The following is a 14,317-nucleotide window of genomic DNA, read 5'->3' as shown; positions in this document are numbered from 1 at the left end:
GCGGAGCTGCTGGGGAGGTGTGGTTCGTTTTGCTCTGTGGCTGTGGAGCAAGTTTGTGCTGAGACGATTGCTGACAGTAACCGGCTGGTACTGTCTATTAGTTTTCCCGCGAGGCGTGTGAGACGCTTGGATTGCCTCCTCCGCGTCCCTGCGGTAACGTCTTATCTTGATTGGTGAGTGACTCTGGAGACGCCCGGATTGCCCCCTCCGTTTCACTCACGGGACGCGGACAAATATCCGCGTTGCAGACACCGGCTGGTGCTGTGTTTCATAGTAAGCGCGTGAGACGCTGGGTTTCACCCTCCGCGCTCTTGGTCTTTTTCTTTAGCCCTTCTTTTGGGTGTTTGGTGGAGACGCTTGGATTTTCCCCCTCCACTTTACACCGAGACTATTTACTGTACTCTCAGTTGAGAGCTTCATACAGGAGCCGCTGGGATTGCACCCTCCTGTTGTTTGTACTTGTTCTTGCTCTGATCATTCCCTTCACGCAGGAAGAGCCGGCTGGCTACATTTAAGTTTGGTTTTCTTATCATTTATGAGGAACAGTGGTTTGCTGTCTTATCGACTGATCAGGAACTTGGAGAGAGATTGATCTACCATTAGTACGATTAAGAATACCTTTACAGCTCCCTTCTCTTGGCACCTGGTGAGTGAATGTGGGTTGTGAGGAAGGGTGAACGACACACATGACACATAGAGGTTGTAGGAGGGTTCTAATTGTTATTTCATTTTCCTCAGCCTGAGAAGGAATTCAGCAGAGGGAAGGGTCACCTCTTGAGCATTATCAGGTGAGGGTCTTTATAAGCCCTTATGAGATTGAACAAGGAGGTTAGAGAGTTGTGGACTAACGTGTCCCTATCCCTGCTGTCCCTATCCCTACCTTTTTCCCTCGCCTGACTGCCTTTGCACTCTGGAGGGTTTGGATAGTCAGAGTGCAGGGACGTCTGGAGGTGGACCCCGTTTGAGCATTGTTCCGACCCTGAGGAATAGCAGCCGTGACATGTTCAGGGAAAAAACGGTATATATCTCCAGGGGCACGCCCCGAAAATGGGGGAAGATATGGACTCAATGGAATGTGTATCGTGGTGAGATATGTACTCCCTCCCTTCCAGAATTTGATATTAAACCACTATCTCCCCAACCCAATGTTTCCTCCACGCAGACTTAGACATATTTGATTGCTTCTGGTCCCTCTGCCCCCGCTCATAAGAAATGTCTCTACCTCCTCTTTGAAATGTACTTCCAGCCCCCCCACACGCTGTAACTCTGTGATGTGAGTACTGCCTTGTGTTTATTTTTTGTTTCTGTTTCTCTTTTTTGTAACTTTATATTTAATAAAAAGTTTTTTTTAAAAAACAGGTCTATCTATTCATTGGCTGAATAATAATAGACCACTTCCCCCGAACGTGCATAGTGAAATCTTATTTGCCCGTAGAGTAAGTTGGGTGGGCCACCGAGTGAAAGACATAGCGGGTGATTGCATAGTGATTAATTTTAGAGATAGTAGGGTTGTTCAACATATTTGTGATTGGTCTTACCAAAGGACGAGAACTAGTATTCAGACTTTCGACTTAAGTTACTTTTAGCCTCCCCCAACCCTAACAGAGAGGTTTGGATATCCAGGCAAGAACAGGGAAGGGAGAGCCCAGCTAGGTAATTTCCACAATAGAGGAGGGAATGATGGTATCTGTCTTGTACTTAGTGTCCCTCTCAGTCATAGATTTAGTGTACTAGACTTGGTGGACTGACTGACACCTACTGACCCTTGTCCACCTATTAGGGATAAACAGTTGGGTAATAATACTCTGGGTGTGGGAGTTGAGGTAATGAGCCAACAGGCTATGCAAAGAAATGAGTTGGTGAACCAGGAGACTAGCTAAACTACTAAAGATAGCGATCATGAGGAGGCGGGGAAATCCTTAGATGTACCCAAGAATGACACTTTACTAACTAGTGAGGTGACATTAAACCTCCAAACATTAGGGACCGTTGATAATAATTATGAGATCCTAAACGTTATAAATAGGGGAGAACTGGAGGTGACCCCCGAGAATGAGATGGAAGTGAGCCCACATAGCCCTAAGATCTTGTCATGGAATATTGCGGGCCTAATGGCTAGATTGGATCTCCCTGATTGGGGTGATTTTATAGACTCCCAAGAGATCTGCCTATTCCAAGAGACTTGGGCATTAAGACCACTATATAGAGTAGGTTTTGTAGCATACTGTGAGGTGGCGGTAAAGGGTCCAAGGGGTAGACCTTCAGGGGGTTTGTGTATCTGGGTGGGCACCCATTTGGGTGTTACGGTGAAGAGGATAGAAACTCATTCACCTGATATTCTATGTATCCTTCACACCCATAGAAACCTACCAAAGTTGGCCATTATTAATGTCTACTCTTGCCCAGTAAAGTATGGGCAGACATCCTCAACGATAGACTGTCTGGCTGCTCTCCTTACTACACTGTCTGGGAAAGTGTATTTTTTAATTGGCGGGGATTTTAATTGTCACTTTGAACCCCTTAACGGCCTATCAACATCCATTACTAGTGATGAGGATTCAACCTGGTCAATCCCTGCGTCCAACGCCTACCCGATAAGGGGGTGGACCCCATTAGTAATGCAACTAACCTCTATTACCCTCACCTATTCGTTGAGGGCAAGTAATGGTTGGTTCCCTGATGACAATCCTGGGCACTTTACTTATGAGAGAAATGACCAGGCAACAATTATTGACTATATTTTGATAAATGTGGCACAAGCTTGTTAAGTTTCTAGTCCACCCCGTGAAGAAAGCGACCACAACCCGTTGGTCGTAACCTTAGATAGCCACGTTTTAGAAGTAAGGCACGGCCTGGATAACCCCTCACCAGACGATTTAATAGTGGTTGAAGGTGGGAGAAGAATCCACTGGGGTTCAATAGTCCAATCTCCAAAAGTAATGTTGAATATGTATATTTTTATTTTTCCTCTGTTAGAAAAGGCAAGTTTCTTCTCTGGAAGTAGTACCAATAGAGAACCTGATTAAGAGTTAGGTAAAATCCATCTGGACCTGGTTGCAAGCCTCGCATTTTTTTTTAATAGTAGTAAGCCTCACAAGGGTAACCATTGCGGAGACAAAAAAAAACCTGGTACAACAGGTCATGTAGGGATGCAATATTTTTGTGTATTTACTGCATATTCACTGCCTAGGTAGTTTTTTCCACTGAATTATTCCCTGACCTAGGGGTTGACTGTTAACGTGTAGCATACAGGGAACCCTTGTTGTTTACAAATATGGGATGCAAAGAGTGCCTTGTTGTTAAGCCTTAAGTGGGGGGACAGCAAGCGAATAAGGGAAGCAAGGGCGTTTTTAAAAAGAATTCTTTTAGCAGGGAAATCTGAATGGGAAAAGGAAAGATGGCAGGCCATCAAGAACACCTTGGACCATAAAGACATAAAAGGCTTCTGGAATTTAGTTAACACTGGAACAATCGAGGGTAGGACTACCATCGAGCCAAATATCAGTGAGGAAGCCTGTCGTGTCCATTTTAAAGCTTTATATGCAAGCCCACATAATGGATCTAGTGAGATAGGGATGTCGGATTGCTCCCAAACCTTTGTTTCCCCGGATACATACTCCCCTGTACCTTGGCTGAGGAATTAGCGGCCCTATCCAAGGACCTGTATAGAAATGAACAGGTAGTTTGAGCCCCATAACTTCAGGCATTATTCAATGCTATTCTTTATGGCATGCCACTCCCGCCCCCACGTGGGCCGGGGCAGAGATAATCCCAATCTATAAAAAAGGGTGTCCCATAGAACCAGCAAACTATAGGCCAATTAGCCTTATTGGCGCAACACAAAAGATTTTTGCTAGAGTGATACTGGCAAGACTCCAGGAATGGATGGAAGACCTTAATATTTTAACTCCCCTACAAGCAGGCTTTAGACACAAAACATCCACCATAGACCAGTTGTTCATGCTCCAATTGACCTATTGGAAACACATAGTGTTGGAGGGTGGTAGTCTGTACCTTACATTTGTGGATCTTAAATCTGCATTTGATATGGTAGATTGTGACCAGCTGTGGGGTATTTTGTTGGATATGGGAGTACCACCATACCTTTGTCACCAGCTCAAACGCCTCCACTAGGGAACTATTGCTAGGGTAAGGTTTGTCAAGAATGGTAAATTAACAGCTCCCTTCCCCGTTGGAAAGGGGGTGAGGCAGGGTTGTGTGCTCACGCCGACCCTTTTCTCACTCTTTCTTAACGGGTTAATTGGATACCTTCTTGCCGTTAAGGATATTGACTCTCCAAAACTAGCTAACCGCAAATTTCCTGCTTTAATGTTTGCGGACGACACTCTGCTCCTCTCGAAATCACCAATGGGCATGCAGTGTGTCTTAGAGGAATGTAGCCTGTTTTCTGAAAAGAGGAACCTGGAAGTAAATATTAAGAAAACAATATATATGATCTTCCATGCTGATTCCACAAATTGTCCGCATCCTAGAATGGATGATATACCCCTGGAAAGGGTCTATTTTTTATTATTTGGGTATTACGTTAAACGACAAAATGGGGTGGGGAACACAAATCAATAAAGCTAAACTACAGCTAACTCAGGCCATTGCAGAGATCATAAAAGTTCATAAGAGCTGTGCCCTAAAGGTTATAAGCCCGCCGGTAGAAATTTCCAAGGTTCAAGCAAGGGTGGCAACTATGTATGGGGCCGAACTGTGGGTCATAGCTTAGCCAATGTCCTTACTGTAACAGAAAATAACTTTATGAGACAAATCTTGTGCTTGCCTAAAAGTACCCCCCTAATACTGTTAAGGATGGATCCGGGTATTCTTCACATTGCAGACCTAATTGCTTCACGCCCACTGCTCTACTGGCGACGGCTGTGGAGTACGCCGGAGTTAGGAAATTATAGGGAGGAATTAAAGGCTGTAATGTCTACTCTGGGGGCGGGTAATATCCTGTGGCTGTCCTTTATTAGGGATTCATTTTGTGCATTAGGGAGGGAGGACTTATGGTCGGCACCAGAGGAGTCTTGCTTAGCCATCTCTAAAAAACGAATGTGAGAATTAGCAATACCCGCTCCTATCTGTTGAAAAACTGATGTGAGAATTAGCAACATCCACTCCTATCTGACTATCATTGTGATTCGGGTTTTTGTAAAAACCTAGGCTGTAAGCGTAGGTACTGTCGAAAAATTGATGTGAGAATTAGCAATACCAGCTCTTAATCGACTATTATTGTGATCCTGGTTTTTATAAAAACATAGGCTGTGAACCTTTGTTTAGCACATTTGGTTTAAATTATATTTTTAATGATCGTTTTTAATTGATGATATATCCCATAGTGATGAATATCAATTTTTTTCTTATAGAATTTATATTTGCCTGCTTCCCAATGGGTGAATACTGCTCCTCTGTATGTTGGTACCACTGTATTACATAGTGCCCTCTATGACACTGTACCTTTTTATATGAATTTTAAGAGGTTGTTAATTTGTATGTGCTTTTATGGCTGTAACAGCCAAAATAAAGTTTTTATGAATGAATATGAGTAAGAAACGCCCAGATTCACCTTTTTGCCCACAAAATCGGGTGTCTGAAATTTGGAAACCCAACATATTTTTTACTTATGAGCACTAGACCTGAGTCCCTCGCTCATTATGCCACTAGATTCCAGCTAGCCTGGCTGATGAGGGGTGATACCTCGAAACCGGTCCCAGGATGCTTGTTTTCTGGACAACTGAGGACTTGGCCTGGCAGTTTGGACTGGATTGTTCCCATGGGGAGCAGGGTCAAGACTGATTTGCATATGGCTGGGTCCAAACTGGGGAGTCATGGTGAGCAAAAAAACACAATGGATTGAACCCAGATCTGTGACTGGGGATTAATGTTTGACAATGTTCAGCATTCCGTCCATCATCTTTTTGTGTTGCTCTGATCTCAGCTTTATCAATCACTTATATCCTAGAAATAATTTTTAGCATTAATGAGTAATTGTATGACACACACCTGGCTCCTTAAAACACTTTATTCCTACATGAAAGTGGGCCTAACCTCTATATCTTGAGGCTGTTCACTGCCAGACTAATAATAAATTCCACCTTATTTGGCAGTAACCTGTGATTCCTAGTCCTTAAATCCCAATCCTCTTACTTCTTTATATTCAAAAATTGAGTGAGGCCGTGTTTGGGAAAGACAGAATCGAATCTGCACTCCTACAACAATAATGTGACCGTTTCACAAAACCTCGTATTCCTACATACACTTGCAAGGTTTTGTTATACGGTCCAACGTGTTAATCATGCTACTAGTGAAAGTACAGAGAGGACACAGTAGTTGCTATTTATATTAATTGCATACGAATGTTCCTTTAATGTTTCCATTCGTTTCCTTGTTAGTAGTTTTGGGGCATATTCGCAAAGGTATGTAAGAGTATGTAATTGCCTACTATAGGAGAACTACTTTACATGCACTAAATGGCTTTTGCAACAGGTCCAGTTATATGCACGTAAGTTAGACTTACACATGTAAATAGCTTTAGAAATGAAACACTTAGGGGCTAGTTCACAAAGTAATTTATGAGTAAGGGAAGAAGTACTACTGGACTAGTCTTCTGCGTATTCTGATATGCTTTTGAGATTGGCCCCAAAACGGCCCACTCTCTATTCGTAGAAGTTGAGCCAAGGACATTCCTTTTACATGTAGTAATTGTATGTGAAAATTATGGGTATAATCACATTTATTCCTATTTAAGCTATTTTGGGCCTGATTCACAAAGGCATGTAAGTGTAAGTAGAAGAGGGGCAGATGTATCAAACTATTTTTTTGTCGCAAACACTGCGAATCGCTAATAAGCAGCATCTCCGACAAAGAAATAGGAAAATGGAATGTATCAAGTAAAAACCTTGCAATATTAAGGAATTCCAAATTTTGCGATTCCTTAATATTGCGTAAGCATTTAAGGAATCGAAAATTGCGATTCCTTAAATGCTATGTATGAAGCATTTAAGTTTTGCAAATTTAGGCTAAGAAATCGCAAATTACCACCAACTTGTAGTTGGTGGTAATTTACGAAACTGTAAACTGATATGTTAACTATAATATCTTTAAAAAATTACAAATGCATCTGTTGAAAAGAAACGTGTGACTTTTTTCTTGGTGCGTGGATGACGTCCAAAAGTCACTTTATCTGCTGTCTAATACCATATGAAACCGTCGAAACCTTTAGAGTGTTTTTTAAGGATATAATACGCATTTGTGGAAACAGACCGAGCCATGTGTGTTGTTGTAAAGCAGTGTTTAGAGTCAGTTCAAATTCAGTTTTAGAACTGTAAGCATGCCTATTTGTCTCTGTTCAGAGTCGAGTTCTTTTTTGGAGGGATTTTACCATGGTAAATCTGTTATTCTGTCATTAGTCACTGCTTCCTTTCTTTCATTGTTAAGTGCTTACAATAATTACTGAAAAAATAAAGAAGTAAAGAAAATGTAAATTGTTAATGTTTTCTTTTGACAGGTTTTCTATTGGCCGCTGGCTCTGTTTATTCCTCCATCTGTGTTTGCTGTTCATATTCAGTTCAACCTTCTGTACCAGTTCTGGATTCACACAGAGGTAAATCCCGTTTTATGTCATATCTTAAGAAAGCAGCCCTGGGCACTGGCCTGGAAATGCATACTGTAGATTTATTGTGTAAGAAAAACTCCGTCTCTGACCTTTTTAAGGCAGGCCATCTGTTCAATTTTATGCTTTTCTCTGAATATATATTGCTTTGTTTATGAGACACAATGAGGCCAGTTGGTCCCAATTAGATCTAAAAATTCAAATATCAAACTTGCTGCTCTTTCTGTATCTCGCAGATTTGCGGACTTTAATGACATACACATATTGGCATTGACTTTATTTACGGAGCAAAATGCAGTGAACATACTATCACAGTCAGGGTTTTTAGATGTTAATAACGCACATTTGCCCATGGCTACTCTTGGATATGAATGAACTTCATACAATTGGTAGTTTGTTTAAACAATACTCAAACACCAGAATGTAGAAGATTGACTAATATCTTCCTCTCATTCAGTATGTTTTCTCTCTCTCTCTCTCTCTCTCTCTCTCTCTCTCTCTCTCTCTCTCTCTCTCTCTCTCTCTCTCTCTCTCGCTCGCTCGCTCTTGTGTGTATGCCCGCGTTGTGTTTACCAGACGGGAAAATGTCTTAACATTGAATATAAATACATGCTTCCCAAGTGACATAAAGTCACATAACGATAGTACGCAACAGAGGCCAGCAAATAGCAGAAGCGCTAGCTAGACCACTGCGTCAACTAAATCCACTGCGGAGTGATTTCACACTTGCAAGCCACGATGAAGTTTAATTAAGCAAAAACATAGAACACTGTCAGCTAAACAGGATGGGGCGGTCTGGAACACCCTCTCACTTCATGAACTAACGAAATGAACTGCCCAACAGCCATAAACAAGAAACTAAGTGGAAAGAAAATTACACAAGCATTTGTAATGCAATCGGTCTCGCCTTTGGGACCTTATATGTATTTAGCTATGCAGCACATTAGCCTGGATGCTGAAGCATCTACAGTTCTTTAACATGGAGGGGAAGTAAGCACCAAACTGCGTGACACGCCATGTATGGAAACACATGCAGAGAAATATTGCCTCTTTAGCTGGAAATGTTATAGTCCAAAGCTCTGTTTTTAATATAAAAGCAGGGCCTTCGGTGGTCATATCACGGAAAATACAAGATTTGAAGAAAATATTATTGTCTACAGGTGCTCGTGGAAGACAATTTCTATGGACTGGAATCTAGAGAATTCTAAAGTGATTCTGGTATTTTACTGACGTCTGCTGGTCGTTTTCTGTCAAGAAAGTTAAATAGAGGCAGTTGCCAGAAAAATACAAAAAAGAAAGTCTCTCAGCAGAGAGCCATTCTGGTATTTTATTGGCATCTGCTGGTTGTTTTCCATCAAGAAAGTTAAATAGAGGCAGTTGAACAGAAAAAAGTCCCTAAGCGGAAGCAGACAAGTCCTAGGGCTGATCTCCAGAGCCCACAAAGTACATACACATATAGATTTATAATAAGTATATACTAAAGTATATACAAGAGGTCTCGAATGCTTGACCTAAAGACACAGGACATTAGGGTATTAGAGTTGCAAAGATTCCAGGCTTCATCATGGAGATTTTTACCTTCAATCCAACCGTATTTCTTTTATACTGCTATGCTGCCCAAGATGGAAGGAACTTTAAGCTCACGACATTTTTTCCCGTTGTATTCAGGGGTGCTATTACCCTTAACTGGTAGAGGGGATTCAGTGTATTCAGCTCACAGAAGGCACATCACACCATTGATTTTCTCCGGGACCTCTGGCCATTGGACATTGGCAGTTGAGAATGGAATGTGCCGACATCTGCAAGAGGCAAATGGCTGCCAGGTAATGAGATCCAAGGGTGTAACAAAGGCCCCTGCAGGCTCTGACTGGGTGAGAGTATTCTGCTTAATTCAGAGACTCTGTCCCTCACCACCCTTTGTTGTAAATATTTTTGTCCACCCTAAGCGTGGAAGGGTATACTCAGACATGAGTCCCTTGCTCATTGCACCATCAGGATTCAAGCAAGCCGGGCCGAAGACGGCTGTAATGCCAGAAACCGGTCCCCGGAAGCTTGTTTCCTTCCCAGTGTAAGAATTGGCTTTTGTAGTCTGGTCTGCCCTGTTCCCATGATGCACTGGGCCAGGGACAGACTAATTTGCATACAGCCAGGTTCTGAAACTGGGATGGTGCAATGAGCTAAAAAACGGTGTTGGATCTAGCCCTGATCTCTTGACTGGGTGAGAGTATTCTGCTTAATTCAGAGACTCTGTCCCTCACCACCCCTTGTTGTAAATATTTTTGTCCACCCTAAGCGTGGAAGGGTATACTCAGACATGAGTCCCTTGCTCATTGCACCATCAGAATTCAAGCAAGCCGGGCCGAAGACGGCTGTAATGCCAGAAACCGGTCCCCGGAAGCTTGTTTCCTTTCCAGTGTAAGAATTGGCTTTTGTAGTCTGGTCTGCCCTGTTCCCATGATGCACTGGGCCAGGGACAGACTAATTTGCATACATTCAGGTTCTGAAACTGGGATGGTGCAATGAGCTAAAAAACGGTGTTGGATCTAGCCCTGATCTCTTGACTGGGTGAGAATATTCTGCTTAATTCAGAGACTCTGTCCCTCACCACCCCTTGTTGTAAATATTCCTGCAGGCTCTGCGGCACATGGGAGGCCCCCAATCCTACAGGGGGCCCCACACCTTTCAGAGGGGCCCCATTCCTCAGAAAACCAAGGATTATCTGTGAAATATGGAAGACTCAGGGCCCCTCTTCAAATTCGGCAAGGGTGGCTTCATTTTACATTATGCCACTGGTGAGATCACAACCATTCTTCCTGACACCTTTGTTCTTTATTTTTTTAAATATAAAAACACATTTTCACACATTGAAAAGCTGATGAAAGTGGTAGTTAATTTTCATTTTAAAACGTGTGAAGTTGGGCATCATTTTGGTGCTAATCTTCACATTACTCTAAAAGTAAGATCATATGCTTCCTGAACTGCCAAACAGAACATTCCCAGAGAAGTGACAAATAACAATTATGCCTCATGTACGAGAGGGGGCTGGATTCTCCTTTTCCTTCTCCCTCACTTCCCTACCTCCCCTGCTTCAGGACAGATTGGCCCACCTTCCATTCCGTCTTGCATATTATTATATTTGTTTTCAACTTAAAGTTATGGTATCTACTTGCTACTCCTTTCACCAAACTTATGAAAAGATGTATGACAGTGTGGAAGGATGATTGAGACTGCAGCGGTGGTTGCGATTCTCAACATAACATTCCCCACATTTAGATATGGCCAAACTAGGAATCTAGTTGAACCTATTTGTCAATTTACCTCGGACAAATACATTGTGATACTACTGATGGAGCTATGGTGCCATATTGTGGACTACATTTTGTGTGACAAGACTATATACTCCTAAATGTCATTAATAAATATATAGATCCATTTAAGATAATTATGATAATCAACAAAATCTGCACACAATACACTGGTATTTTGGTAAACAATATTTAGAACACAATATTTATGTCAGATGATATTTTTGTATTTTTGTCAGTGATAGTCTGACAAAATCTGTGGTGGATCACAACCTTAGGCCTCAGTCACCCAGGATCGCTACCGTACTTCATGAAAGGTATCATGGGACCATGACATGAATAAGTGTCGGGTGCAGAGCTCAGATGTGCACCTGTGATGTTCACCAAAGCACATACACTTAACTGGAAAATACATAGCAGCTGACTCTCAAAGTCAATTTTGAGTGTGTTAAGTAGTAATGCAAGGCTACCTTGTAATGCTCTTGCATACCCTTGTGAATCTGCTCTAAAACTTCCAATTTCCTATTAGTAAAAGTGCAAAGGGGACACAGCCCTTTCTATTTGTATTCATAGTAAATGAATATCCCCTGCATATGTATTTGGATGCAGAAGGTAAAGGATAGATTTTAGAGAGGAAAGCAGGAGAAGTGAGAGAAAGGGGGAAGAGAGAGGGGGAAGAAAGAGAGAGGGACAACAGGGAAAAGGATTTAGGGAGATAACCTACACTGTCAGGACTTGTTTGGGAAATTATGAGGGCATTTGATTGTCACAAATTCCCCGCACAAAAAGTTCAAATAGCGATGAGGTCAAGGGAGTGGCAGGAGTGCATCTCACTCGATTCAAGATTAATGAAGGAATGAATTGAGATGTATGCATTGGTGCAGGGTCAGAGCAAAAATAAATATGGACATGTTAGACCTGGCATCTTTGGCGTGGCTTCACCGGTCTTTTTGCCTCTGCCTTCTGTATTTTTGACGCTGTGCTGGATTTCGGTTTTGCTGGTTTAGTTGCTTTGGGCACTTTGCCACTGCTGATCAGTGTCAAAGTGTAAGTGCTCCCTGTGTAAATTGTTATTGTAATTGGTTATCCATGATTGGCACATTTGTATCACCAAGAAGTCCATAGTAAAGTGCACTGAGTGTGCCAGGGCTGGTGATACAAATGCTACTAGTGGGCCTGCAGCACTGATTGTGCCACCCACACGAGTAGCCCTAAAATGGTGTCTCACGCCTGCCACCGCAGTGCCTGTGTGCAGTCTGTGAACTGCCATGTCCTCCTGGTCATTGTCCCCACTGACCAGGCCTAACCCTTCCCTTTCTGTGCACATTAGCCACCCCTATGGAAGGCCCAAGGTACCCCCTTGGGCAGGGTACAGAGTATGTGAAAGGTAGAGAATGCACTAGTGCAGGTGACATGCTCTGGTAGTGAATGACAGCCATTTTCGTTTTACACTATTGTAAGGCTACCTTGCCCATTGGCTATCATGGGGGATGCTGGCTACAGTGGCTACCAGCATATCTTTCCATAGGAGCAAGGTAGGACATAAAAGTCTGGTATCCCTGAACTCAGAATTTAATAACACATCTTTTAGGAAATGTGGTTTTTAAATCCTGTGTTTGAGAACAGCACTTTTATAAAGTTGCTGTTCTCTTGTCTGACCTTTCTCTCTGCCTTGGCCTGTTTGTGAATTGACTGTCTGATTTGATAGTGACAGGGGTTGGGGAGCTCCCAGGAGGCTGGCTGGGTCAGCCCTAGGCTGAATGACTGCATCTGTATCTGCATCTTGAGTGGTGGGAGGGATAGCACCTGAGCCTGAATAGGGCTGCCTGCCTTCCTCAATGCTGGCTCCACCTCCTGCTGGGCGGCTTACGACCCTGCCCCTCACTCTGAAAGGAAAGGAGAAGCCAGGAAAACAAAGTGCTCAAGGAACACCCAGAACTGGTTCAGACCGGGTTCAGAGCCCTCCTGCACAAAGGGAACAAAGACTTTTAGGGGTATAAGTACAGGAACCCTGACTACAGAAAATTAGATCATCCTGGAATCATGAAGGAACCTCTGCCAAGGAGAAAGCTGAAACTGAAGAAGGAAGACTGTCCTGCTGTTGCTCTGCTGGACTGACCTGTTTTTGCTTTGATGCCAAGGAGAGGCGCAGGACTTTGCTTTGTGCTGTGTCACCTTGCTTTGAAGGAATCTCCAAGGGCCTGAGAAGAGATGGCTCCCTGTTAAGAAGTCCCAGGAACAAAAGGACTTCACCCCCAGCTTCCCTGAACTCTGCTGAGAGAGTTCTGTCCTTTCTGGAGTGCTTGGCCTATGTGTGGTGCCTCTGGAAGTTCTACCTGTGTTGGAAAGCTGGAAACCAAGACTTTAAAGACTTTTTGTAAGTTTTAACGCATAGCTCGCTTGCGGAGCGCATCCCCGTCAGTGCAAGGAAATTCCCGCTGCTACGAAGGCCGAGTTTGTCACAGCGCCCGTTGCCTAAATTAACTTGTGCTCAACCCTCTGGTAACTTGGCGCAAAAGCAGTCAGGCTTAACTTGGAGGCTATGTGTAAAGTATTTATGCTGCACACAAATAGTAATAAAGTGAAAACCAACACAAGAGAAATCCCACACTAATTTGGAAAAATTGATAAAATATGAAAAAAATGCTGACACTAAAATGACAAAAATCTAAGCAGCATGGCCAGTGATATGCAATATTAAAGCTGTAGGTCAAACTAGTGCTTAAAAGCACAAAGTAACAACTGTAGTTAAGTGGTTGTGCCTGCTTGACAAGAAAAATCACAACTTCAGGCATCTGAGATGGAGCGGAGGCCAGACTCAGAGATCAGGTCAGGCCTGCTGAGAATTGTACCTTATATCCTTGATGTGGGGCGTTACGTCCAATGAGGCAATATCAGGGATGTGAAGCAAGTTGCGTTGCCTGCTACAGTTCTGATGAGGAGCTGAGAGAGGTGCGGCAGGTTGCGTAGCACTGTTCTAAGGTTACATAGGCCTTGGTACAAACACTTCCATTTTACATGCTCAAGTTTAGACAATGGCTTTTAACACACATTTGCTTGCGCAGCCTTCTGAGGTATTGTACTAGAAATGGTTTGCTTATAATTACATTTCTTTGTGGGCATATTATCTGGCCTTAGAACATTCTGTAGAAGGACTTAGTACACTGCACAAAATGTTGTTTGTTGTTGTCTGTTCGGCGACAGCTCTGGGTAGATGGCATCAACAATGACAACAAGACCAGGACTCAGGCACAAAACATACGGGTGCAGCTGATTATGTAAACAACACTATGCCTCTTTAGACAGAGGAGCATCTCAATGGATTAGCAAAGGTCGCCCCATGCCTGAATTGTAGCCCAGCTCAATTCCAACACCATCCAGAAGAGGATGG

The 14,317-nt window shown here is 42.9% G+C and overlaps 1 protein-coding gene across 2 annotated transcripts in view; it reads left to right on the top strand.

Annotated features, from left to right (window-relative positions):
* Positions 1–14,317, top strand: part of AGMO (alkylglycerol monooxygenase) — a 744,553-nt gene that overhangs the window by 344,811 nt on the left and 385,425 nt on the right. For both annotated transcript variants that reach the window (XM_078663767.1, XM_078663766.1), the window contains exon 6: positions 7,517–7,612. In XM_078663767.1, coding sequence (XP_078519893.1) covers positions 7,517–7,612 — 96 coding nt within the window. The remainder of the gene's footprint in view (positions 1–7,516; positions 7,613–14,317) is intronic.

This window comes from Lissotriton helveticus, chromosome 10 (assembly GCF_964261635.1).
Source record: "Lissotriton helveticus chromosome 10, aLisHel1.1, whole genome shotgun sequence".
NCBI lineage: Eukaryota > Metazoa > Chordata > Amphibia > Caudata > Salamandridae > Lissotriton > Lissotriton helveticus.
The sequence above is the reverse complement of the archived record's forward strand: the minus strand, read 5'-3'. Positions and strand labels throughout refer to the sequence as shown.